This window comes from Mesoplodon mirus, assembly GCF_964341445.2.
Source record: "Mesoplodon mirus genome assembly, chromosome: 17".
Classification (NCBI taxonomy): domain Eukaryota; kingdom Metazoa; phylum Chordata; class Mammalia; order Artiodactyla; family Ziphiidae; genus Mesoplodon; species Mesoplodon mirus.
The window spans coordinates 32305177-32327157 of NC_138993.1; the positions used below are offsets into that span (position 1 = coordinate 32305177).

Below are 21981 nucleotides of genomic sequence, written 5' to 3' on the forward strand. Positions count from 1 at the left end.
CATAATATTTGAATTCTATTATCAAACGCCCTATTTGTTTCCATGATTAAGAAACAGAAGTGCAGCTTTGAAAAAGTTGTACATAATCACATAAAATCACTATTTGTCTTACTAGAAGTGATCACACATAAGGATAGCTACGCACTTTAAATAAATTTCACTGACTATACTTACTAATTTCTACATCAGATATTTGATACTTTCAGTATCTTCTAAATAAAAATAATTCAAATTTAAACATCAACCTCAGAGAATGTATTCAAAATTCAACCAATTAAACAAGGACATCATGAAAATGTAGTTAATTTGCTTGTTTGTTTAATATAAAACCAAATCATTCAACAGAAATAACCACAACTGCATATGTGAATATTTAAGAGACCTCCAGGCTCATCATTTTTAAAGAAAACAAAAATGAGACAAATGACCTTTTAATGCCATTACATAATACAAGATGCTGTGCTTCTTAGTTTTGCTGCTCAAAAGGATTTTTAATGCTTCATTTTTCTTCTTAGGGAAACAGCCCACTATCCCATGTTTATTTTCATTCTACTAACAAAAATAACATTCTGAAATGATAGTGATAATAAATAGTAGACTTGAAAATAGTTGCTTGCTGTCTTGCCAAGGGCAAGTAGTGATTTATGATGGATAAGAAAGAGCAGGGATTGAATTTACTCTACTGCCTTGGGTGATGGTACAAGGATTTGTACATCTGTGAAAAAACACAGTTCTTATTTGCATGGTGAAAATACTAAAGTCATGAAAATATATGGAAGGAAGCTTCCTGTGGGTTTAGGGTAGGGTTATGTGAAGACTTTTCTCCTTCTCTATCATTCAGGGGTATGTGTTCTACATACAGAAATAAGAAAAAACAAGAAGTTCCTGGTTCAGCGAGGTGGCAAAACACTACTATAAATTCAACAATTTGCCCTTCTACATTCTTTTGAAAAAAGGAAAGACAGGGCAACAACTTCTACAAAGATTAGAGAAATACTATATTCTATATGAAAATATAATACCCAGAAAGAAAAATAATATAAAGTTTTAGCTGATCCTCACAATAAGATGTTTAAAAAATTCATACTATTAGCATATATAATATGCTAATAATATATGCTAATATATATACTAGCATATATACTATGCTAATAATACTATTAGCATAGTAAATATACATGAGCCTGGTTATCCTATCAGTGTATATGGAGTTTTATAACCAATATTTTAAATGAATAAGTTTGATATACATTAATATTCTCTTTAGTTCTGAAGACCAAATTTCATCTCCAGCACACACCAACACAGCCAGTCTCTATTTTCATCTCATTATCCTGTCTTACTTTACTTCTCATAACTTTTTATAATCTGAAATTATCTTACATATGCGGTTGTCTGATTCACTCCTTATAATTTTAAACTTCATCACAGCAGAAATCTTATTTATCCTTATTTATCACTGCAATCACAGCATATAGAAAAAAAAAACTGTTGATGAATAAAACAAAAGTGGCCTAGCTATTAATTTTTTCCATACCAATAAAATAATAATGGAAGACCACAGCAATTATATTTTTCATAATAATACAATGTATTGACAAAAAACATGCTCTACATCTAACACGGAAAGAAAAAGGTGACTTCATATTTGTACTATTTTTAAAACAGTACTATTTTTAAATATGAAAAAAAGTATCAACAAATAAGTAATAATATATTTGATTCTTATATGACTTACTTGGCTATAACAACTACATTAATACTGAGACTGAATATTTTGTTTCTCTATGCTAATAATCATGTTATGGTTAAAGGAAAATTAAAGACCATTCAGAATAATCATCATTTACTGGGATTTTAGAAGAGGTCTTTTTTTTTTTTTTTCTTCTTTTAAGCTGTAAATAGGAAAATTTTATTCTGGGTTATGGCTAGTTCCCACTTCCCTCCGCCCTTCTCATCTTTTGGAATTTTGAAAGGAGATCAATTATGATATAGTTTTTTTCCTTTGCTCTCTTCCCTTTCTTCAGTTCATCTGAGTTCCAGGGGTGCATGTAGAAGCTGGTGTGTTGGAGTAAAGTATGAGAAGGAAAGATAACTCATTTGTTGTTAATCAGGGACATTCCATGCTTTGGGGAGATTTTTATACTGAAGTGTTTCCTGTTGACTTTTGCTGTCAGCAGTAGACTAGCATACTTTACTTTCTTTTCAGTTTATTATTTTTTACTCTCTCTTTGCTTTCTAGGGCCACTTATAAATAAGTTTCTAAATACTATAGCCTATGTGTTATTTATTAATATAATGTATTTCTTGTTTATTCTTTTTTTTAATTGAAGTATAGTTGATTAACAAGTTGTATAATTTTTTTCTGCTTTATAACAAATTTAATCAGTTATACATATACATATGTTCCCATAACCCCTCCCTTTTGCGTCTCCCTTCCACCCTCCCTATCCCACCCCTCCAGGCGGTCACAAAGCACTGAGCTGATCTCCCTGTGCTATGTGGCTGCTTCCCACTAGCTATCTACCTTACGTTTGGTAGTGTATATATGTCCATGCACTCTTTCGCTTTGTCACAGCTTACCCTTCCCCCTCCCCATATCCTCAAGTCCATTCTCTAGTAGGCCTGTGTCTTTATTCCTGTCTTACCCCTATGTTCTTCAAGACATTTTCTTCTTAAATTCCATATATATGTGTTAGCATATGGTGTTTGTCTTTCTCTTTCTGACTTACTTCACTCTGTATGACAGACTCTAGGCCCATCCACCTCATTACAAATAGCTCAATTTCGTTTCTTTTTATGGCTGAGTAATATTCCATTGTATATATGTGCCACATCTTCTTTATCCATTCATCCGATGATGGACACTTAGGTTGTTTCCATCTCTGGGCTAGTGTAAATAGGGCTGCTATGAACATTTTGGTACCTGACTCTTTTTGAATTATGGTTTTCTCAGGGTATATGCCCAGTAGTGGGATTGCTGGGTCATATGGTAGTTCTATTTGTAGTTTTTTAAGGAATCTCCATACTGTTCTCCATAGTGGAAACAACCTAAGTGTCCATCACTGGATGAGTGGATAAAGAAGATGTGGCACATATATACAATGGAATATTACTCAGCCATAAAAAGAAACGAAATTGAGCTACTTGTAATGAGGTGGATGGGCCTAGAGTCTGTCATACAGAGTGAAGTAAGTCAGAAAGAGAAAGACAAATGCCGTATGCTAACACATATATATGGAATTTAAGAAAAAAAATGTCATGAAGAACCTAGGGATAAGACAGGAATAAAGACACAGACCTACTAGAGAATGGACTTGAGGATATGGGGAGGGGGAAGGGTAAGCTGTGACAAAGCGAGAGAGTGGCATGGATGTATATACACTACCAAACGTAAAATAGATAGCTAGTGGGAAGCAGCCACATAGCACAGGGAGATCAGCTCAGTGCTTTGTGACCACCTAGAGGGGTGGGATGGGGAGGGTGGGAGGGAGGGAGATGCAAGAGGGAAGAGATGTGGGAACATATGTATATATATAACTGATTCACTTTGTTATAAAGCAGAAACTAGCACACCACTGTAAAGCAATTATACTCCAATAAAGATGTAAAAAAAAAAAAGGTACAAGCTTTTAAAACTGAAGGAAAAATGTGTCAAAATATTAACAGTGATTCTTTGGATTATGGATAATGGTCTTTGATCCACTACTTTTTAGGTGATTTTCTGTAACATGAAAATATTATTTTCAAATTGGAAAATAAAATAAACTTAGTTATTTTTTAAAATGGAAACTTCCTTCAGGAGAAATAGAAATTTAAATGAAAACATTATTAAGATTACATTGGATGTAAGGTTTCATTAAAATTTTTGCTTCCTGTCAGGTTTCAACTCTCCAGACTGAGTGCTAAAAAGGTTCTGTATGACAGACCCTTAGGTAAAACCCACAAACAGTACACAGTCAATCTACCATCAAGTAACTCATCTAGATGACTTGTTAACCAACACTAAATGAGCTAATGTTCAAATATCAGAATGTCTGGTAAATTAGGCAGTAATACATTATTTTAAAAAAGTGTCCAGAAGTTTCTTCTAAAAATCAGTGCTAAGTTTTCCTGATCTCCATTTTGTTAACACTTTAAGATATTTCTGAGAACACTTCCTGAATTACAAATGTACTCCTGTGAACAAGAAATTGTGCTTGGATAATTTTTTCCCCTAGAAGAAACATGTACAATACATTAAGCTACTCAGTTTGCTTTATTAAAGATAAAATATGTCTGTAAAAGTGAAAGTAAAGAAGGCAAAAAAGGCATCTTGGTTTACCCCAGGGAATCCTTAGGTGAATTTTCAGCCCTAAGTTGTAAACTGGTAATTGAGCAGTGAAGTTGATGGATTTTAATTAAAGTCTTCTGCAATCCTTAGTGGCTTAGAGGTGGAAGAGACAGAATTTTGAGGGGGTAAAAATATAACTACAATTTACTTAATTCTTTTGCTTCTAACTTAGTGGTAACTTAGCCTTAGAAAATATACATATACGTCTCTGTAAAACAGAAGTTTTTCTACTTTTTCTTTTAAATTTTTTCCAAGAACGTTTTAATAAAGAAAATTTCAGACACTGCCCTCATGGCGCAGTGGATAAGAATCCACCTGCCAATGCAGGGGACACAGGTTCGATCCCAGGTCCAGGGAGATCCCATATGCCGCACAGCAACTAAGTCAGTGTACCACAACTACTCAGCCTGCACTCTAGAGCCCGTGAGCCACAACTACTGAGCTCATGTACCACAACTACTGAAGCCCGCGTGCCTAGAGCCCGTGCTCCGCAACAAGAGAAACTACCGCACCGCAATGAAGAGTAGCCCCAGCTTGCGGCAACTAGAGAAAGCCTGTGCGCATCAACAAAGACCCAACGCAGCCAAAAATAAATTTAAAAAAAAAATAAATAAATAACCAGAAAATTTCAAAATTCAAAAGTAGAGAAAATGGTATAGTGAACACATCCTACCCTCCAAGTACCCATCACCCAACTTTACCACGTATTATTTATAGCCAATCTTGTGTCATCTATACACCTGCCTACTTTCCAGTCATGCTAGGCTATTTTGACTGAAATCGAAGATATAATATCTTTTTATCTATAAAACTTCAGTACGAGTCTCTAAAAGAGACTTTAACACATGTTCACAACAATGTGGTCATGTCTACAAGAAAAAATAAAGTATTGAAATTTTTCAGACTACTTTTTTCTACATTTGTTTGGATCGGAGTATATATAAATTTCGTTTATTACAATTAGTCGATATGTCTCTTTAAGTCTCTTTTAATCAGTAAGTTTCCCCTCCATCATATTTTGCCCTTCCTTAAGAGTATTTTGTTAAAGAAAACAGGTTACTTGTCCCAGAGAATTTCCCAAAGTTTCCTATAATTTATTCACTGATATAAATCCTTGCAGATTGGTTATTTAAGTAGTAGCCAAAGAACTGTTAATATAATGGAACTACAACAGTACACCAGAGGACCAAAATCACCTAAGACCAATGTCAGAATGAAAACACTACACCACTTGTTAGTAAACTAAAGTGGGGAAAGCCCATAAAAGAAAGAACTGCTCTACTGTTTAGCTATACAAATAAGCAATCGTGTCTTCCTTTTTCACAGAAGTATATTAAACTGCTGATAAAGTAACCCATATTAATCTTGGTGTACACAGTATAAATAGCACATTTGATAGTACTCACCAGTCTTCGTTTCTAATAGGCGCTTTTTCTTTTGTTGGCGTTCAAGTCTTTCCTTCTCTGCTAATTCTCTGGCTATCCTGGCACGGTTTTCTTTTTCCTCTGCTTCTCTTTTTTTGAAATTCTCCTTCATTGCTTGCTATTGCAAACAAATTTTGGAAAATGATCAATATTCACCACAGTGATTCCACAAAGAAAATGGAAAATTATTAATCTGTAGAATTGTGATTAAATGTCCTTTAAGTAATGGCTACTTCTTATATTAGTAACACAATCTTTTAAAATATTAGCACATGAACCTTTGTTAAATGTGTTATGTATGTAAAAATACAACTGTTATGTTTAAAGCACCTGCATGTTAGTGAAATCAACTAAGAGAAGGAAGACAGAAACTAAAGATAAAAGAGTATTTAATTTACAAATCAAAACCGTTTTCCTATACATACTTCCAAAAGAGTGTCTAGAAAATGTATTAGTCTCCCATACCTCCTCTGCTAAGTAAACTATTGAGTACAAGAAAAATAATCACAGAAGAAATGATAGAAAAGAGCTGAAATTTTGTAATGCCTACCTTATATTACAAACCATTGTTTAACAATTTCTTTCATACAGAGAGAAGTGTCATAAGGATGACTAAAGAAATATTTGGCATTTCAAAGTCTGGCGCTCTGACTGTTCATCAAAACCAATAAGGACATGTGAACCATAAGAAGATCTCAATAGATATGCGATTAGTTACTTTTTTATTTTTTAAAGTTTTATGCAAATCAAGAAATGCCACTCATGTGGCATTTGTGGGAATTAGCAGGTAATCATAGATTTTTCAAAGTGCCAACAAACAGCGTGGCATCATATTACACTCTCCTGTGGAGACGACATTCTCAGTACCAATGAATCCAAACAGGTTATCTAATTGCTAGTTTATCACTAACAGAATTAAGTAGAAAAGTATATAATTAAACTTTAACAAGTAGGTGGCATGTTATTTTGGGGGCAGGCTTTAATTTCTTCTTTACTATAATATTCTTTTTTTTTCTTTACCCTAGGGATAATGCAAGTTCTTCTTTAGAAATAAAATAAAGTTTAGTATTATTGATCAAAACAATAAAAGGAAAATTGCAAAGAAAAAAGGAGGAATAAAAAGCACAGAATAGAGGGAATATTAAACTTATCCATCCATCCATCCATCCATGCATAAACATTTACTGAGAGACTGAATAGTAAATGGTACTAACCTAAAGACTTGGGGAACAGAGATATAGTTCTAAAATAAGTTTACATTCTGTGTGATAGGGTGGGACAGGAGGCAAAGACAGACGATAAACAATTAAAATCTTTAATAAATATAGTACTACAAAAAAAAAAAAAACAGAATGATGTGATAGAATGCCTGGACAGTTAACTTACATTAGGTGGTCAGATAAGGCCTCCCTCTCTGATTTGATTCAAGCTCAAAGTCAAGGAGTTACCCAGATAATGATCTGGGAAAAAACAAATGCAAAGCCTGTTGGTGGGTTGGAGAGAGAAGAAAGAGGCCAGTATGGTGGTGTTAGATAAGGTCAGAAGATATGCTGAGGCCTGATCATTTAGGATCTTCTAGAACAAGATAGGGGGGTTAGAGTTTCTTTCAAGGAAGTAGGAAACAACTAAAGACTTTCAAGTAAGAGAGTGCAAAACTAAGTACTCTAAGATACAAGTACTAATGAAGCACCTTTGTTCCAAATGATCTTTTCAAAGATATTTATATAATGAACACTCTTGGAAGGTAGAGGTAGTGTCTACCTCTTAAGCAAATGGATTTGTTTACTGTTCAGTATGATAAACTGGGGCAAAGGTCAAATAGTCCTACTAATTCTGAAAAACGATTGGGTTCCCTAAATTCAGGATTTCCTTCCAGTAATACAAAGCACTATGTGTGTAGGTATTAAACCCAGTCCTCTTCACATTGCCCTGTGGGAACCTGAGATCAAGAATCTATAAATTATTTACTCTAGCTATGACTAGTGCTGTAATAAACCATTCTTCGTTTGGGACCCCATGGTCTTTTGTCTTTACCAACATCCATGAAACTATGGAAATCATGAAACTTTGATAAATTCTCAGACTCTTCACAGTTCGTGACATATAGTAACACTAAATATTATTGCTAAGCTATGAAGGACCAGCTGCAATAATACATATTTTAATATGCAATCCCGCCTTTCCTCAAAATGGAATCTGCATCCTCCATTCTGGCTCAGAATGATTGTGTGCTTGTTCACTACAATGAAAGTAAGAGGCAGAAGCAAGACTTGAAAGTTATCTAAGTTTATATTTTTTCCACCATGTGGCTTAATATTGATGCAGCGTATGTTAAGTGCCAGCTATAAGATGACAGCTGCTAAAAAGTCAACATAAGTTAGGAAAAGAGAAGGCAACCTATAAAATGGACAACCACAAATAAATGGACAAATTCTTAGAAAGGTATAATTTTTCAAGACTGAAGCAGGAAGAATTAGAAAATATAAGCAGAGCTATCACAAATAATGAAATTGAAACCATAATTAAAAATCTTCCAACAAACAAAAGTCCAGGACCAGATGGTTTCACAGGCAAATTCTATCAAACTTTTAGAGAAGACCTAACACTGATCCTTCTCAAACTCTTCTGAAAACCTGCAGAGGGAGAAACACTCCCAAATTCATTCTAAAAAGCCACCATCACTCTGATACCAAAACCAGAAAAAGTAATCACAAAAAAAGAAAATTATAGACCAATATAACTGATGAACATAGATGCAAAAATCCTGAACAAAATACTAGCAAACAGAATCCAGTAGCACATTAAAAGGATCATACACCATGATCAAGGGGGATTTATCCCAGGGATGCAAGGATTCTTCAATATATGCAAACCAATCAATGTGATATACCACATTAATAAATTAAGGAATAAAGACCATATGATCATCTCAATAGATGCATAAAAAGCTTTTGATAAAATTCAACACCCATTTATGATAAAAACTCTCCAGAAAGTGGGCATAGAGGGAACCTACCTTAGCATAATAAAGGCCATATATGACAAACACACAACAAGCATCATACTCAATGGTGAAAAACTGAAAGCATTTCCACTAAGATCAGGAAGAAGACAAGGATGTCCACTCTCGCCACTATTATTCAACATAGTTTTGGAAGTCCTAGCCACAGCAATCAGAGAAGAAAAAGAAACAAAAGGAATACAAATTGGAAAAGAAGAAGTAAGATTATCACTGTTTGCCGATGACATGATATTATACACAGAAAGTCCTAAAGATGCCACCAGAAAACTACTAGAACTAATCAATGAATTTGGTAAGGTTGCAGGATACTAAATTAATGCACAAACTCTCTGGTGTTCCTATACACCAACAATGAAAAATCAGAAAGTGAAACTAAGGAAACACTCCCATTTACCATTGCAACAAAAAGAATACAATATCTAGGAATAAACCTGCCTAAGGAGGTGAAAGACTTGTACTCAGAAAACTATAAAACACTGATGAAAGAAATCAAAGATGACATAAACAGATGGAGAAATATATCATGTTCTTGGATTGGAAGAATCAATATTGTGAAAATGACTATACTACCCAAAGCACTCTACAGATTCAATGCAATTCCTATCAAACTACTAATGGCATTCTTCACAGAATTAGAACAAAAATTTTTACAGTTCATAAGGAAACACAAAAGACCCCGAATAGCCAAAGCAATCTTGAGAAAGAAAAATGGAACTGGAGGAATCAGGCACCCCAACTTCAAACTATACCACAAAGCTACAGTAATACAGTATGGTACTGGTACAAAAACAGACATATAAATCAATGGTACAGCATAGAATGCCCAGAGATAAACCCACGCACATATGGGCACCTAATCTATGACAAAGGAGGCAAGAAATTACAATGGAGAAAAGACAGCCTCTTCAATAAGTGGCGCTGGGAAAACTGGACAGCTACATGTAAAAGAATGAAATTAGAACACTATGTAACACCATACACAAAAATAAACTCCAAATGGATTAAAGACTTAAATGTAAGACCAGACACTATAAAACTCTTAGAGGAAAAACACTCTTTGACATAAACCACAGCAAGATCTTTTTTGACCCACCTCCTAGAGTAAAAGAAATACAAAGAAAAATAAACATATGGTACTTAATTAAACTTAAAAGCTTTTGCACAGCAAAGGAAACCATAAACAAGACAAAAAGACAACTCTCAGAATGGGAGAAAAGATTTGCAAATGAAATAAGAGACAAATGATTAAACTCCAAAATATACAAATAGCTCATGGAGCTCAATATCAAAAAAACAAACAATCCAGTTAAAAAATGGGCAGAAGACCTAAATAGACATTTCACCAAGGAAGACATACAGATGGCCAAGAGGCACATGAAAAGATGTTCAACATGACTAATTATTAGAGAAATGCAAATCAAAACTACAATGAGGTATCAACCCACGCCAGTCAGAATGGCCATTATCAAAAAAACTAGAAACAATAAATGCTGGAAAGGGTGTGGTGAAAAGGGAACCCTCTTGCACTGTTGGTGGGAATGTAAATTGATACAACCACTATGGAAAACATTATGGAGGTTCCTTAGAAAACTAAAAATAGAACTACCATATGACCCAGGAATCCCAGTACTGGGCATATACCCTGAGAAAACCATAATTCAAAAAGAGTCATGTACCACAATGTTCATTGCAGCACTATTTACGATAGCTAGGACATGGAAGCAACTTAAGTGTCCATAGAAAGATGAATGGATAAAGAAGATGTGGCACATATATACAATGGAATATTACTCAGCCATAAAAAGAAACAAAATTGAGTTATTTGTAGTGAGGTAGATGGAACTAGAGTCTGTCATACAGAGTGAAGTAAGTCAGAAAGAGAAAAACAAATACTGTATGCTAACACATATATGTGGAATCTAAAAAAATTTTTAAAAATGGTTATGAAGAACCTAGGGGCAGGACAGGAATAAAGACACAGACGTAGAGAACGGACTTGAGGACACAGGGAGGGGGAAGGGTAAGCTGGGACGAAGTGAGAGAGTGGCATGGACTTACATATACTACCAAATGTAAAATAGATAGCTAGTGGGAAGCAGCCACATAGCACAGGGAGATCAGCTTGGTGTTTTGTGACCACCTAGGGGGGTGGGATAGGGAGGGTGGGAGGGAGATGCAAAAGGGAGGAGATATGGGGGTATATGTATATGTATAGATGATTCACTTTGTTATAAAGCAGCAACTAACACAACAATGTAAAGCAATTATACTCCAATAAAGATGTTTAAAAAAAAAAAGGAATCCTTATTAACATATTGTGAAAAGCAAAGTCCTCAAAAGTTTGTTCTTATAGAAGGCTGGCCAACACATATATCTTTATTTCTTAAATACTTTCGTAGGGACTTCCCTGGTGGTGCAGTGGTTAAGAATCCGCCTGCCAATGAGGGCGACATGGGTTCGATCCCTGGTCCGGGAAGATCCCACCCGCCGCGGAGCGATTAAGCACATGTACCTCAATTACTGAGCCTGCATGTCAAAACTACTGAGGCCCACGTGCCTGGAGCCCCGGCTCCGCAACGAGAGAGGCCACTGCAATGAGAAGACTGAACACTGCAATGAAGAATAGCCCCGGCTCACAGCACCTAGAGGAAGCCTGCGTGCAGCAACGTAACACCCAACGCAACCAAAAATAAACGAATTTAAAAATAAATAAATAAAATTAAAAAAAATCTTTAAATACTTTTGTATAATGTGGCAGTTCTTATACACTGTATATTTCTCCCTGGGTACATTATACATGTATGTTTTAGAATCTAAAGGTAAACAATTTAACGTTGCACAGCCATATAAAGTCAGTCCTAGGTAGACACTCAAAACAGTTTTGCTGAATGAAAAGAATGTCTTAAAAAATACAGTAAATATGACAGTTCACCACTTTCAGAAATTATTTTTAAAAATCTATCTGAGCTTATTACTGTATATTAGAAAGAGCATACTGGTTAGAAGGAGGAAATCTGAAGTCATACTGTCTTTGTTTGAATCTCCACCTGACACTAAATAGCTGTGTGACTTGTATCTCAGTTTCCTCTTCAGTAAAATGGGTAAAATAATACTTACTTTATGAAGATATTTTAAGAATTAAATAAATTAATGCATGAAAATGGCTTACAGAAGTGCCTGGCACATAGTAGGACCTATATAAATGTTAGCAATTATTAATATTATTAGTAGTAATATTATACTATTACAAACCTATAAAATTATTTTCATTATTACTATGTCATTAACCAAATACCTCAAACACACAATTATTTATCCAGTAACAAATCAAGGAAGAGCCATTTCTAGCTTACATCATTTATATGTTTCTATCAAGAAAAAGGGGGGATGCCAATTTTCACAGATCTTATGAGAATATGAAGTCCTTCCATCCAGAGACATTGGAATATGATTGTACATGGAGTTGATAGGAAGTACCATCAAAGCATGCATCCAATTCAGCTAGATTACTTGGCAGGGAAGATAAAGAGATGAACTAAATATGGAAGCTAGGTGTACTCTTGACCTCAAGTCTAGCTATTTACTGCTAAAAATTTAATACATATATATATATGAATTATATATAAATGTACACATACACAGCTTATAGGGATATTTTAAGAATTAAATGAACTAATACATGTAAATGGCTCACAGAAGTGCCTGGCATACACACACACACAGACATTGTTTTTTTTTTTTTTTTTTTTTTGCTGTACGCAGGCCTCTCACTGCTGTGGCCTCTCCCGTTGCGGAGCACAGGCTCCGGACACACAGGCTCCGCGGCCATGGCTCGCGGGCCCAGCCGCTCCGCGGCATGTGGGATCTTCCGGGATCGGGGCACGAACCCGTGTCCCCTGCATCGGCAGGCGGACTCTCAACCACTGCGCCACCAGGGAAGCCCCAGACATTGTTTTTAATACTCTAATAAGCTTTAAGAGATTTTTTTTCTGGAAAAGAGTTTAGTTTCCTGTGTTCTTCCCCCAATAAATTCCTCACTTGAAATTTGACTTTTCTGATAAACTAACTTAAAACATTGCACAATGATACAATTAATAGTTGTTTTATTTTGCCCAAAAGTAAAATTTTAAAAAAATCAATGTTCATATTACCCCCTCCCAAAAAAGCCTAAGAAATAGTCTATATTCCAACTATGCCTTTACTAATATATTAGCCTTGTTATAAGATAAAATTGTAGTAAAATAAAATTTTGAGTATAAGACACAAGCAGACTTCCACAGATCCTGACTTTTTTTTTTTTTTTAAAGAAGATGTTGGGGGTCGGAATTTATTAGTTTGTTTATTTATTTTTGCTGTGTTGGGTCTTCGTTTCTGTGTGAGGGCTTTCTCTAGTTGTGGCAAGCTGGGGCCACTCTTCATCGCAGTGCGCGGGCCTCTCGCTATTGCGGCCTCTCTTGTTGTGGAGCACAGGCTCCAGACGTGCAGGCTCAGTAGTTGTGGCTCACAGGCCTAGTTGCTCCGCGGCATGTGGGATCCTCCCAGACCAGGGCCCGAACCTGTGTCCCCTGCATTAGCAGGCAGATTCTCAACCACTGCGCCACCAGGGAAGCCCCATCCTGACTTTTTGATTGCAGTTCTCCATTTGATTCTTAGCCTATTTAAATAGTTTAATCTGTCCAACTCAACATTTTTCAACATATGATAATGTCTTCTATATTTTTGTAACAGAAAATTTTGGCAATTTTATTAAATGAAAAAAATATTAAGTTTATAAGTGTCTTCTTGTTCAGAGTTATATTTCTTTCACCACTAATGGATATTTAAGCTATGTCAGCCAGGGATCTCTTAGTACAGCTTTTAATAAACTCAGAAATCTTTACTTCTTGCCTAAGTATTCAATTTTGTCTCAAGTCCCTAAAATGAGATTAGACAAACTGAATTTAAATCTGCATGCTTTCCAAAGAGATGGATGTTAGGACTATGAAGACATAGGCTAATTCTCTCAAAGTAAATAACCACATAAAAGTCCAGCACATTCGCACTAAATGCTTGTTAGGACTTTACCTAACGTTAAGAAGAGGCAACACTCAGCCATATGGAATGACTGCTTCCTAGAAATTCCTGATGACTACTTTAAAAATGCATTCCTGTACTCCTGTATATGTGCAACATGAAAGAAAAAACATTTAGATAATTAATACCAGTCATAGAAGTCTCTAAGAATGTAAAAGGTATGTGATCTACTTATCAGCTTTCCATCAAAATTACTTTTTTAACTACATAGATTATAACTACCTCATGGAAAATGAGTTTATTCTTAGAAACCTTTATTTGCAATAATTACAAGGTAGATGCTTTAGAAAGGAATCTAGAATGACAGTAAAAATTAATCAAATTATTTTCTCTGGTATTACCAAATCCAATTAAAAACTGCTATCAGTGAGAACAGGAAAGCATGATATGCTATACACCGGCACCAATGCTTCATCATCTTAACATTCAAGACAAAGTATTTTTAGTTGAACTTTCTATGACCCGTGAAACTTATGAAACTGGAAAGCTATCCTTTGAGAATGTCCCAAAGGATGTGCAGGTGCTGATGATTAAACAGTTTTAGCTTCAAGTTGCTCTTTATTGTAAAGTCAGCCTCAGATGAAACACCAAATTACTTATTAGCCCATCAGGGAATTAACATTACTGGCCCTTCATAATTATGCCATGAGTTTGTTTGCAATTCGTCCAAGTACTTTGCAAAATTTTCAAGCAAATGAGATTTTTGAAACTATTAAACAATATCTTTAATAAATAAATAAAGTATGAAATGTTCATAATTAAGGTTTTCCCAAAGTAGAACTTGATTTTTCCATTAAATATGTTCTCTTCTCTTGTGTTCTGAAGTGATATACTATAAAAATATTCTTTTTCTTTTTATCTCCCAATGATGAGGCTAAATAAAGGCACGATTAGGCACAAGACAGCAGCCATGAAGAATGGTGCTTAAAGATAGGCCTGTTGATAGGACAGCATTTTTTTTTTTGAGCTATTGCTAATCAGCTCTTCAAGGAAAACATCCAACCAAAGCCCAACAATATTCCATATAAACATGGTAATGTTTAAACATAACATAAAAAGTAGCCTAAAGCCAATAGTGTTTTTTCTGTCCTTCTCTCTTGTTCAGGACATGGAAGACAAGTATATCTGATGTACAAAGAATATGTCATTTTATTCATTTTCATTTGTGGTATCCTAGTTTAGTGCTATCTTTCCAATTACATGGGTTAATATACTTATTATGCTATATCAGTTATGTAGTTGATTTCTTTTTTCTCCATTATCAATTGTTGTTCTTATTACTGTATTAAAATAATCCAGTCTTTACTTTTGGCTATATTATTTCCATAAACAAAATACTTAAAATGTAAAAGGGATATACAAATCACCAGTCATTTAGTCACACAGAAATCTGTCAGTCAAATGCATTTATTATCCCACTAAGCAATGCATACTAAGAATAAATCTTATCAGTAAAGAGAAAAATTAAGCCAAGTAATCTAGGTGTGTTTTTATTGTGAAAAGCCTAAAGAACAAAGACTAGAAGAACCTAACAGAATTAATTTTCAAGGCTGCAAACCCAAATATTCAGCACCTGGAATTGATCTAGTTCTTTAAATAAACAGATGCTAACGGGTAAGAAGAAAAGAAGATCCTATAGTTAGAATATTTATTTTGTTCTAGGTTTGGAGCTTTATACCTCTAAGTACGATCTCAGAATAACAATGGTGCCAGTGAAGATAATTTTCAAGTCGTAACCTCACCCAAATCAGCAAGGATAGAAGATACTTCCTATTATAATTACATAAGCTGGCTCAACATCCAATCACAAGACTTTTACATGATTTTCTTTTCTCTGATAGTGTATAATGAGTTCGTCTACAAGATTTAAGGAGTGTACAGAAAATGCTTAATGCCTTGGAGTTCCTGCTGGTCAGCTAGTTGGGCTATATAGTAATCATCAGAAATGACATTTAGAGTGAGAAGCATCAAATTGGGGTAATTTAAATGATTTGGCAAAATGAGTTTTGTTCTAGCTGTACTCTATATGAAAAAAATTTACACTAAAAATACCCTCTCATTGGATGATTTCATTTTTGTTTGGCAAATCACTACTTTAATCTAAGTATTCACTAGAAGGATAAATTGTATTTGATCAACACATGCAGCAAGACAAAATGAGTTATAACTGATTTTATATTTGTTTACTACACGGCATCTTTCAATTGTGTGAACCAAAAATCAACTTAAAGTCTGCAAACAGCATGAATGATAAATCTTTAACTAGATGAAACATAACTTTAACAAAACTGTAGACATAATCTAAAGACAAGGCTATTGATGGAAAATAGGTAGCCATTTATTTATTTCAGAGTATTCTATATGGAAGCATAAAATTAAAAAAGAGATAAAATCCTTAAACTATCGACCTTGTTGAAATGAAACGGGAAAGGAAAAAATTACTTCTATTCTCTGTATAGAGGTCACTTATTTTGAGGGTATATGAACATTATGTTACTTGATCTTCAAACTGTAACATCCTTAAGAAACACATGCTGTTATTAACGGGGAGCTGAGGCTCAGGAGGTTAAGAAATCTGCCAAAGTCATAACACCCAAGGCACTCGGATGCCAAAGCCTGGACTCCCAGCCACTGCTGTCTCCCCAGTAGTGACGTGGACAGGAAAAAAATCACTATTAAAAACAAACAAAGGGTGAGACTTATCATAGGCAGAATTCAGCAATCACTTAAAATGTGAAGAAATCAGAGGAAATTATTTTTCTTTGACTGTCATCACACATAATTCAGATGGGAGGTATATATGTGGAAAACAAAATTTAGGGAGAAACAAACTGGACTTTATGGACTTTAATAACTGCAAAGTTCAGCACATATATCTAAACCCAGTGCAAAAATAAATAAATAAATACAAGGCTCCTCCACCTTTTGTGTATGCAACAGTAATCCCTTTTAAGGCAGGGATTGCTTTCTGCTGTCCTCAAAATTCTAACGCTAAAGTGGGGTGTCCAGATATGCAGGGTCTTTGAACCTATTAATAAAGAAGGATGTCTAGTGACTTTTCCAGTACTTCAACATCCCAACAGAGAATGTTCATGTGCTCAGGATAAAAGCTACATGAACCAAAAAGTCTGACTTCTTTAAGTGTAATCACATCAATTCCATACATGAATATATAATATTGTAAACTCAAAGGGTCTACATAGTTACATATGTCTAATTAAAACAGAAAAATGACACATTCTTAATAAGTAAAACTTATTAGAAAATTTGTTTTCAAACATGTTACTTATAAGAAGACAAATAAAAAAGGAATCCTAAGCATTTGGAAGTATTTCTCTAAGATGAGATGTTAAGTAAAATCAATGAGGTGTCAGGTGACATTTGCTCAAGGAGTTAAGAGTGCTGTTGTACTGCGCTAATAATTCTGATTAAAGAAAGAAAATAGCAAAAGACCTTCCAATGATAAAAAAGAGAAGCATCATCAGGATAAGACGTGAGTGTGTTGAAGAAGAAACCATGTAATTCGGGCCCAAGGGAGTAAAAGCAGTTTGAGCAAGACTGTGTAATATAAAGATGAGTGGGAGGTGGGACCAGGACATACATATGCTTCAAAGCCACAGTGACCAACAAGAGACACAAAAATTAGTTTTAAACTCAAATGACAAACATGAGCCTGCTACCGCTGTTGGATAAGATAAAGGGAAGTAAGTCAGAAAGAGAAAAACAAATACTGTATGCTAACACATATATATGGAATCTAAAAAAAAAAAAAAAGGTTCTGAAGAACCTAGGGGCAGGACAGGAATAAAGACGCAGACGTAGCGAATGGACTTGAGGACACGGGGAGTGGAAAGGGTAAGCTGAGACGAAGTGAGAGAGTGGCATGGACACATATACACTACCAAACGTAAAATAGATAGCTAGTGGGAAGCAGCCACATAGCACAGGGAGATAAGCTCGGCGCTCTGTGACCACCTAGAGGGGTGGGATAGGGAGGGTGGGAGGGAGACGCAAGAGGGAGGAGATATGGGGATATAGTGTCATAAAGGAGAAACTAACACCATTGAAAGTAATTATACTCCAATAAAGATGTTAAAAAAAATATATATATATATAAAGGGGAACAAGAGGGTCCTTGTAAGATCCAACCAAAATTCCATAATGAGCTCAATTCATCCTGGAGAAGCATGTTATCTCCTTTAATAACAGGTGCATTGGTAATGGCATATAACAATGAGTCTAAAACCAGACCACAGTGGAAAACGATGATTGCTATGTAACACTACATGACTGAAGGCACGAATTTCATTTGGTGAAGTTTGATGCCTGGTGGGTCACCAATTTGCTCAGCCTATAGTGTGAGGCCAAACATTTCCACCTAGTACCTCCAATTTGAACTTTATGCCTCACAGGAGTCCTATGGGAAATAAAAATCTATTACAGAGAGGTGCTGACTCTCTACCGCTCACCTTAACCCTCATCCCAGCCACAAGGCTTTGCATTAATAGGCCTCTAATTTTGAAAGTGAACATTTTATGCTTTGAAATAGAACCAGACCTGCAAACATTTTTCTATCGTGAGCTCATCAATGTAAATAGAAAGTTATTCTATCAAGGGGTGAGGAAATAAGGTGTGCCTTGTGCTGATTCCCTCTAGTAAGTTATAAAAAACACCCTTAAAAATTACATTTTGATTTTTCTTACAAACTCTCTGAGCAGCAATGTACTTGGAAATGGTAAAAAAAAAAAAAAAAAAAAAAAAAAAAACAGGCTTTGGAGTCAGGCAGGCCAGGCCTCCATTTAATCCTGTCCCTGCCAATTCTGAAGTGTGTCTGCCAAGGCATGGATTTTCTTTCTCTGGCCTGCAGTTCCCTCCAGGTAACATTCTGTACCTCATGAAAATGTGGTGAAGACTAAGTGGGATGACACATGAAGAGCACCTAGCACAGGGTCTTAGCAATTCCATCAGTGGCAGCTGTATTTGGTTGAAGATGATAGAAGAGGGGTAAGTTAAACTGTCACAATGAACAGCTGTTCCTCAGAGGAAGCCACAAGGTCATGAAAGCTTCCCCCCTTGGTCTACTGGGCTTGAGACAGCAGACTGAAACAGAGGTTCCTTTGTTAGCTATTGTAAACAGTCTCTCAGGGAGGAAAAAGGAAGGAGGGAAGGAAGGAAGGAGGGAAGGAAGGAAGGAGGGAAGGAAGGAGGGAAGGAAGGAAGGAGGGAAGGAAGGAAGGAGGGAAGGAAGGATGGAAGGAAGGAAGGGAAGAAGCTGGACAGCTATGTCTATGTAAATTAGTTGAGAGATCCTAGTTAACACTGGTGAGACTCCCTGGCTTAGCATCTCCGTTCAGCCACCTGCTAGCTGTCACTATCTATCTAAGCCTCAGTTTCCTTATTTGTAAAATGGGAATAATTACAGTACACATACCACATCTGTTTGTTGTTGCAACGACAAAATGAATGAGAACACCTGGCACTTGGTTGGCAGTATATGTGTTAGCTGTTAGGGAATGCCACCCACTGTAGATGGGGGCATCTGATACTAGATGAAGCAAATTCTGAGCACAGATTAGAAGTGCGAGTACAATAATTTAGCTGGGCAAAATATGGAGGGAGTGTGCCAGGCATAGGGAACAACGAGCAGAGTGGCCAGAACTTGAGAGAAAACATTCCATGGAAAGCTGCTGTAGTGGAGGGCAGGTGTAGAATGAGGACAGTGCTCCAACTTCTTATGTGTGATACAAAATGGACCTCCACTTTACCAGAAAATTTGCTGCTCATTCATGACCACGGATCATGAATGTCAGTGGATGAATAGTGTAAACATAGTTTAATGTATCAACTATACTTGACAATGTCAACATATCTTAAGAGTATCTTAAAGAGAAAATATATGTTTTTGCCTATTGTATTAATGTGGCTTTCCAGAACAAACCTTCAACATACTAAAGGTCCACATCTATCCCTAATATTTTCATACTAACTCATTGAAATTAGCCTGGTTTCCACAATTGAATTGTATGGAGTTAAATAGCAACCTAAGAGATCAGAAGACACTGACAAATAGACATGTATTTGTCAGTAATTTCTATCATTCTTGATGCTGTGGTCTTTTTAAAGATACAGTGTCTAAAATTCAAGGAGTATAACCATAAAGAAAGGAAGAAAAAATGTGTGTGAAATTACACTTCCCTTACAGTCTTCTTTATGCTTATTTTTATTCTAAAGAAAATTCCCTCTCCAGATAATTTATTTAGATAAAGTGTTTTATACTTAGCTCTAATGATTTTAATTTAGTACAATGTGTATATGAGTGTGTGTGTGTGTCTGTGTCTATATGTATGTGTGTGTGATAGCAGCTACTTCTAGGACCCATGTAAACTCTGAAATAGGCAAAGTATAGCTGTCACTCTATGACCCTCCACCTTGAACCCTTCTCCATTCAAACACTTTCTCTCTCTGCCCACCACCTAGTAACAGAAATGTCAGGTCACCCAGAGAACTCCTACCAGATCTCAGGAAGATGTGGAATTAGATCTGGTTTCAAAACCAGAAAATACGGCCTTGGTCTCTTTCTTCATTTGCAAAAGGGGGATAGAAACAGCAAAAAGATACAGAATTATCATGAAGATTGACTGAGGTAATATATGTAAGGCATTTGGAAAAATGTCTGGTTGATAGAAAATACTCAATATCTGATGGGTATTATTATTTTATATATGCATTTTATATTTTATGCATAATTGTGTCATGGGTCCCCAAGACCACCCTCAGGCTTGATAATTTGTTGGAAGGACTCACAGAACTCAGAAAAGTTGTTACACTCACTGTTAACAGTTTCTTACAGTGAAAGGATATAGATTAAAATCACAGTTGTCTTCTCCCAGTGGAGTTTCATTATTCCAGCAACAACGTGTGACAACACATGTGATGTACTGCCAACCAGGGAAGCTTACCCAAGCCTTGATGTCAAGAGTTACTGAGGGGACTTCCCTGGTGGTCCAGTTGGAAAGAATACACCTTCCAATGCAGGAGACATGGGTTCGATCCCTGGTTGGGGAACTAAGATCCCATATGCCTCAGGACAACTAAGCCAACTACTGAGCTCGGGTGTCTCTACTAGAGAGCCCGCATGCCAACTACAGAGCCCACTCACCCTGGAGCCTGCGCACCACAACTAGAGAAGAGAAAACCTGCATGCCACAACTAGAGAGAAGCCCATGAACCACAACAAAAGATCCCACGTGCCGCAACTAAGACACAACGCAGCCAAAAAAATAAATAAAATTTAAATAAATAAATAAATCAATAATAAGAGTTATTGAGGTCAGTCATGCAGGCATGAATATAGACTCCCTGCATGAATGACCTTGGCTACTCAGTCTCCAGCACCCCACAGACGACGAACTGACACAGTGTGGCCCAAGGCCCCTGGTGAACAAAAGTAGGTGTTCACCGTAAATCACATTTTTTGCATAAACTACCTAGCTTGGCCCAAGGCCCCAGGTATACAAAGATGGCCATATCTGGCAGGATATTCCAAGGCTTACAGCTGCTCTCTCTAGAGCCAGTCAAGGACCATTACTTTCTCTAAAATGTACAGGGTTTGAGTACCTCAAGCCTACTGAGTTAACCCTTTACTGCATAATAATTTATTAAGCAACTACCATGTACCAGGAGCTATGATACTTAATATATATTATCTCATTTAATATTTAAATACTCTCATGAGAAAGGAATTAACATCCCCTTTTACAAATATGGAAACTGAGGCTTGAGAAGGTTAAAAGTATTCATAGTCATATATTAACTAGTGTGGAATCCAAACCTTGCTCTCTCAAACTGCAAAGCCTTTGTTACTTCCACTAAGCCATGTTGCCTCATAAAATATTATAAAAATTAAAGTAGTATATTATACATCATGAATATAGGTACATAATAAATATATTTAATAGTCAGATTCATTTCTGGTAGTGAAAAAATAATTTTAAAAATCACTTTGAATTTGTGGAGGAAATAAACTAGAGCTGTGAGCAAATGTGCACTTATTGTAGACAGTTTTCATTTAAAATATTGAGTTTTTATTGAAAGGGTATCTAGTCACAACCAGGTGATTATAATCAAGT

The 21981-nt window shown here is 35.8% G+C and overlaps 1 protein-coding gene across 1 annotated transcript in view; it reads right to left on the reverse strand.

Annotated features, from left to right (window-relative positions):
* DIAPH3 (diaphanous related formin 3) overlaps positions 1 to 21981 on the reverse strand; it is a 542576-nt gene that overhangs the window by 171043 nt on the left and 349552 nt on the right. The window contains exon 25 of the mRNA XM_082601893.1: positions 5740 to 5875. Coding sequence (XP_082458019.1) covers positions 5740 to 5875 — 136 coding nt within the window. The remainder of the gene's footprint in view (positions 1 to 5739; positions 5876 to 21981) is intronic.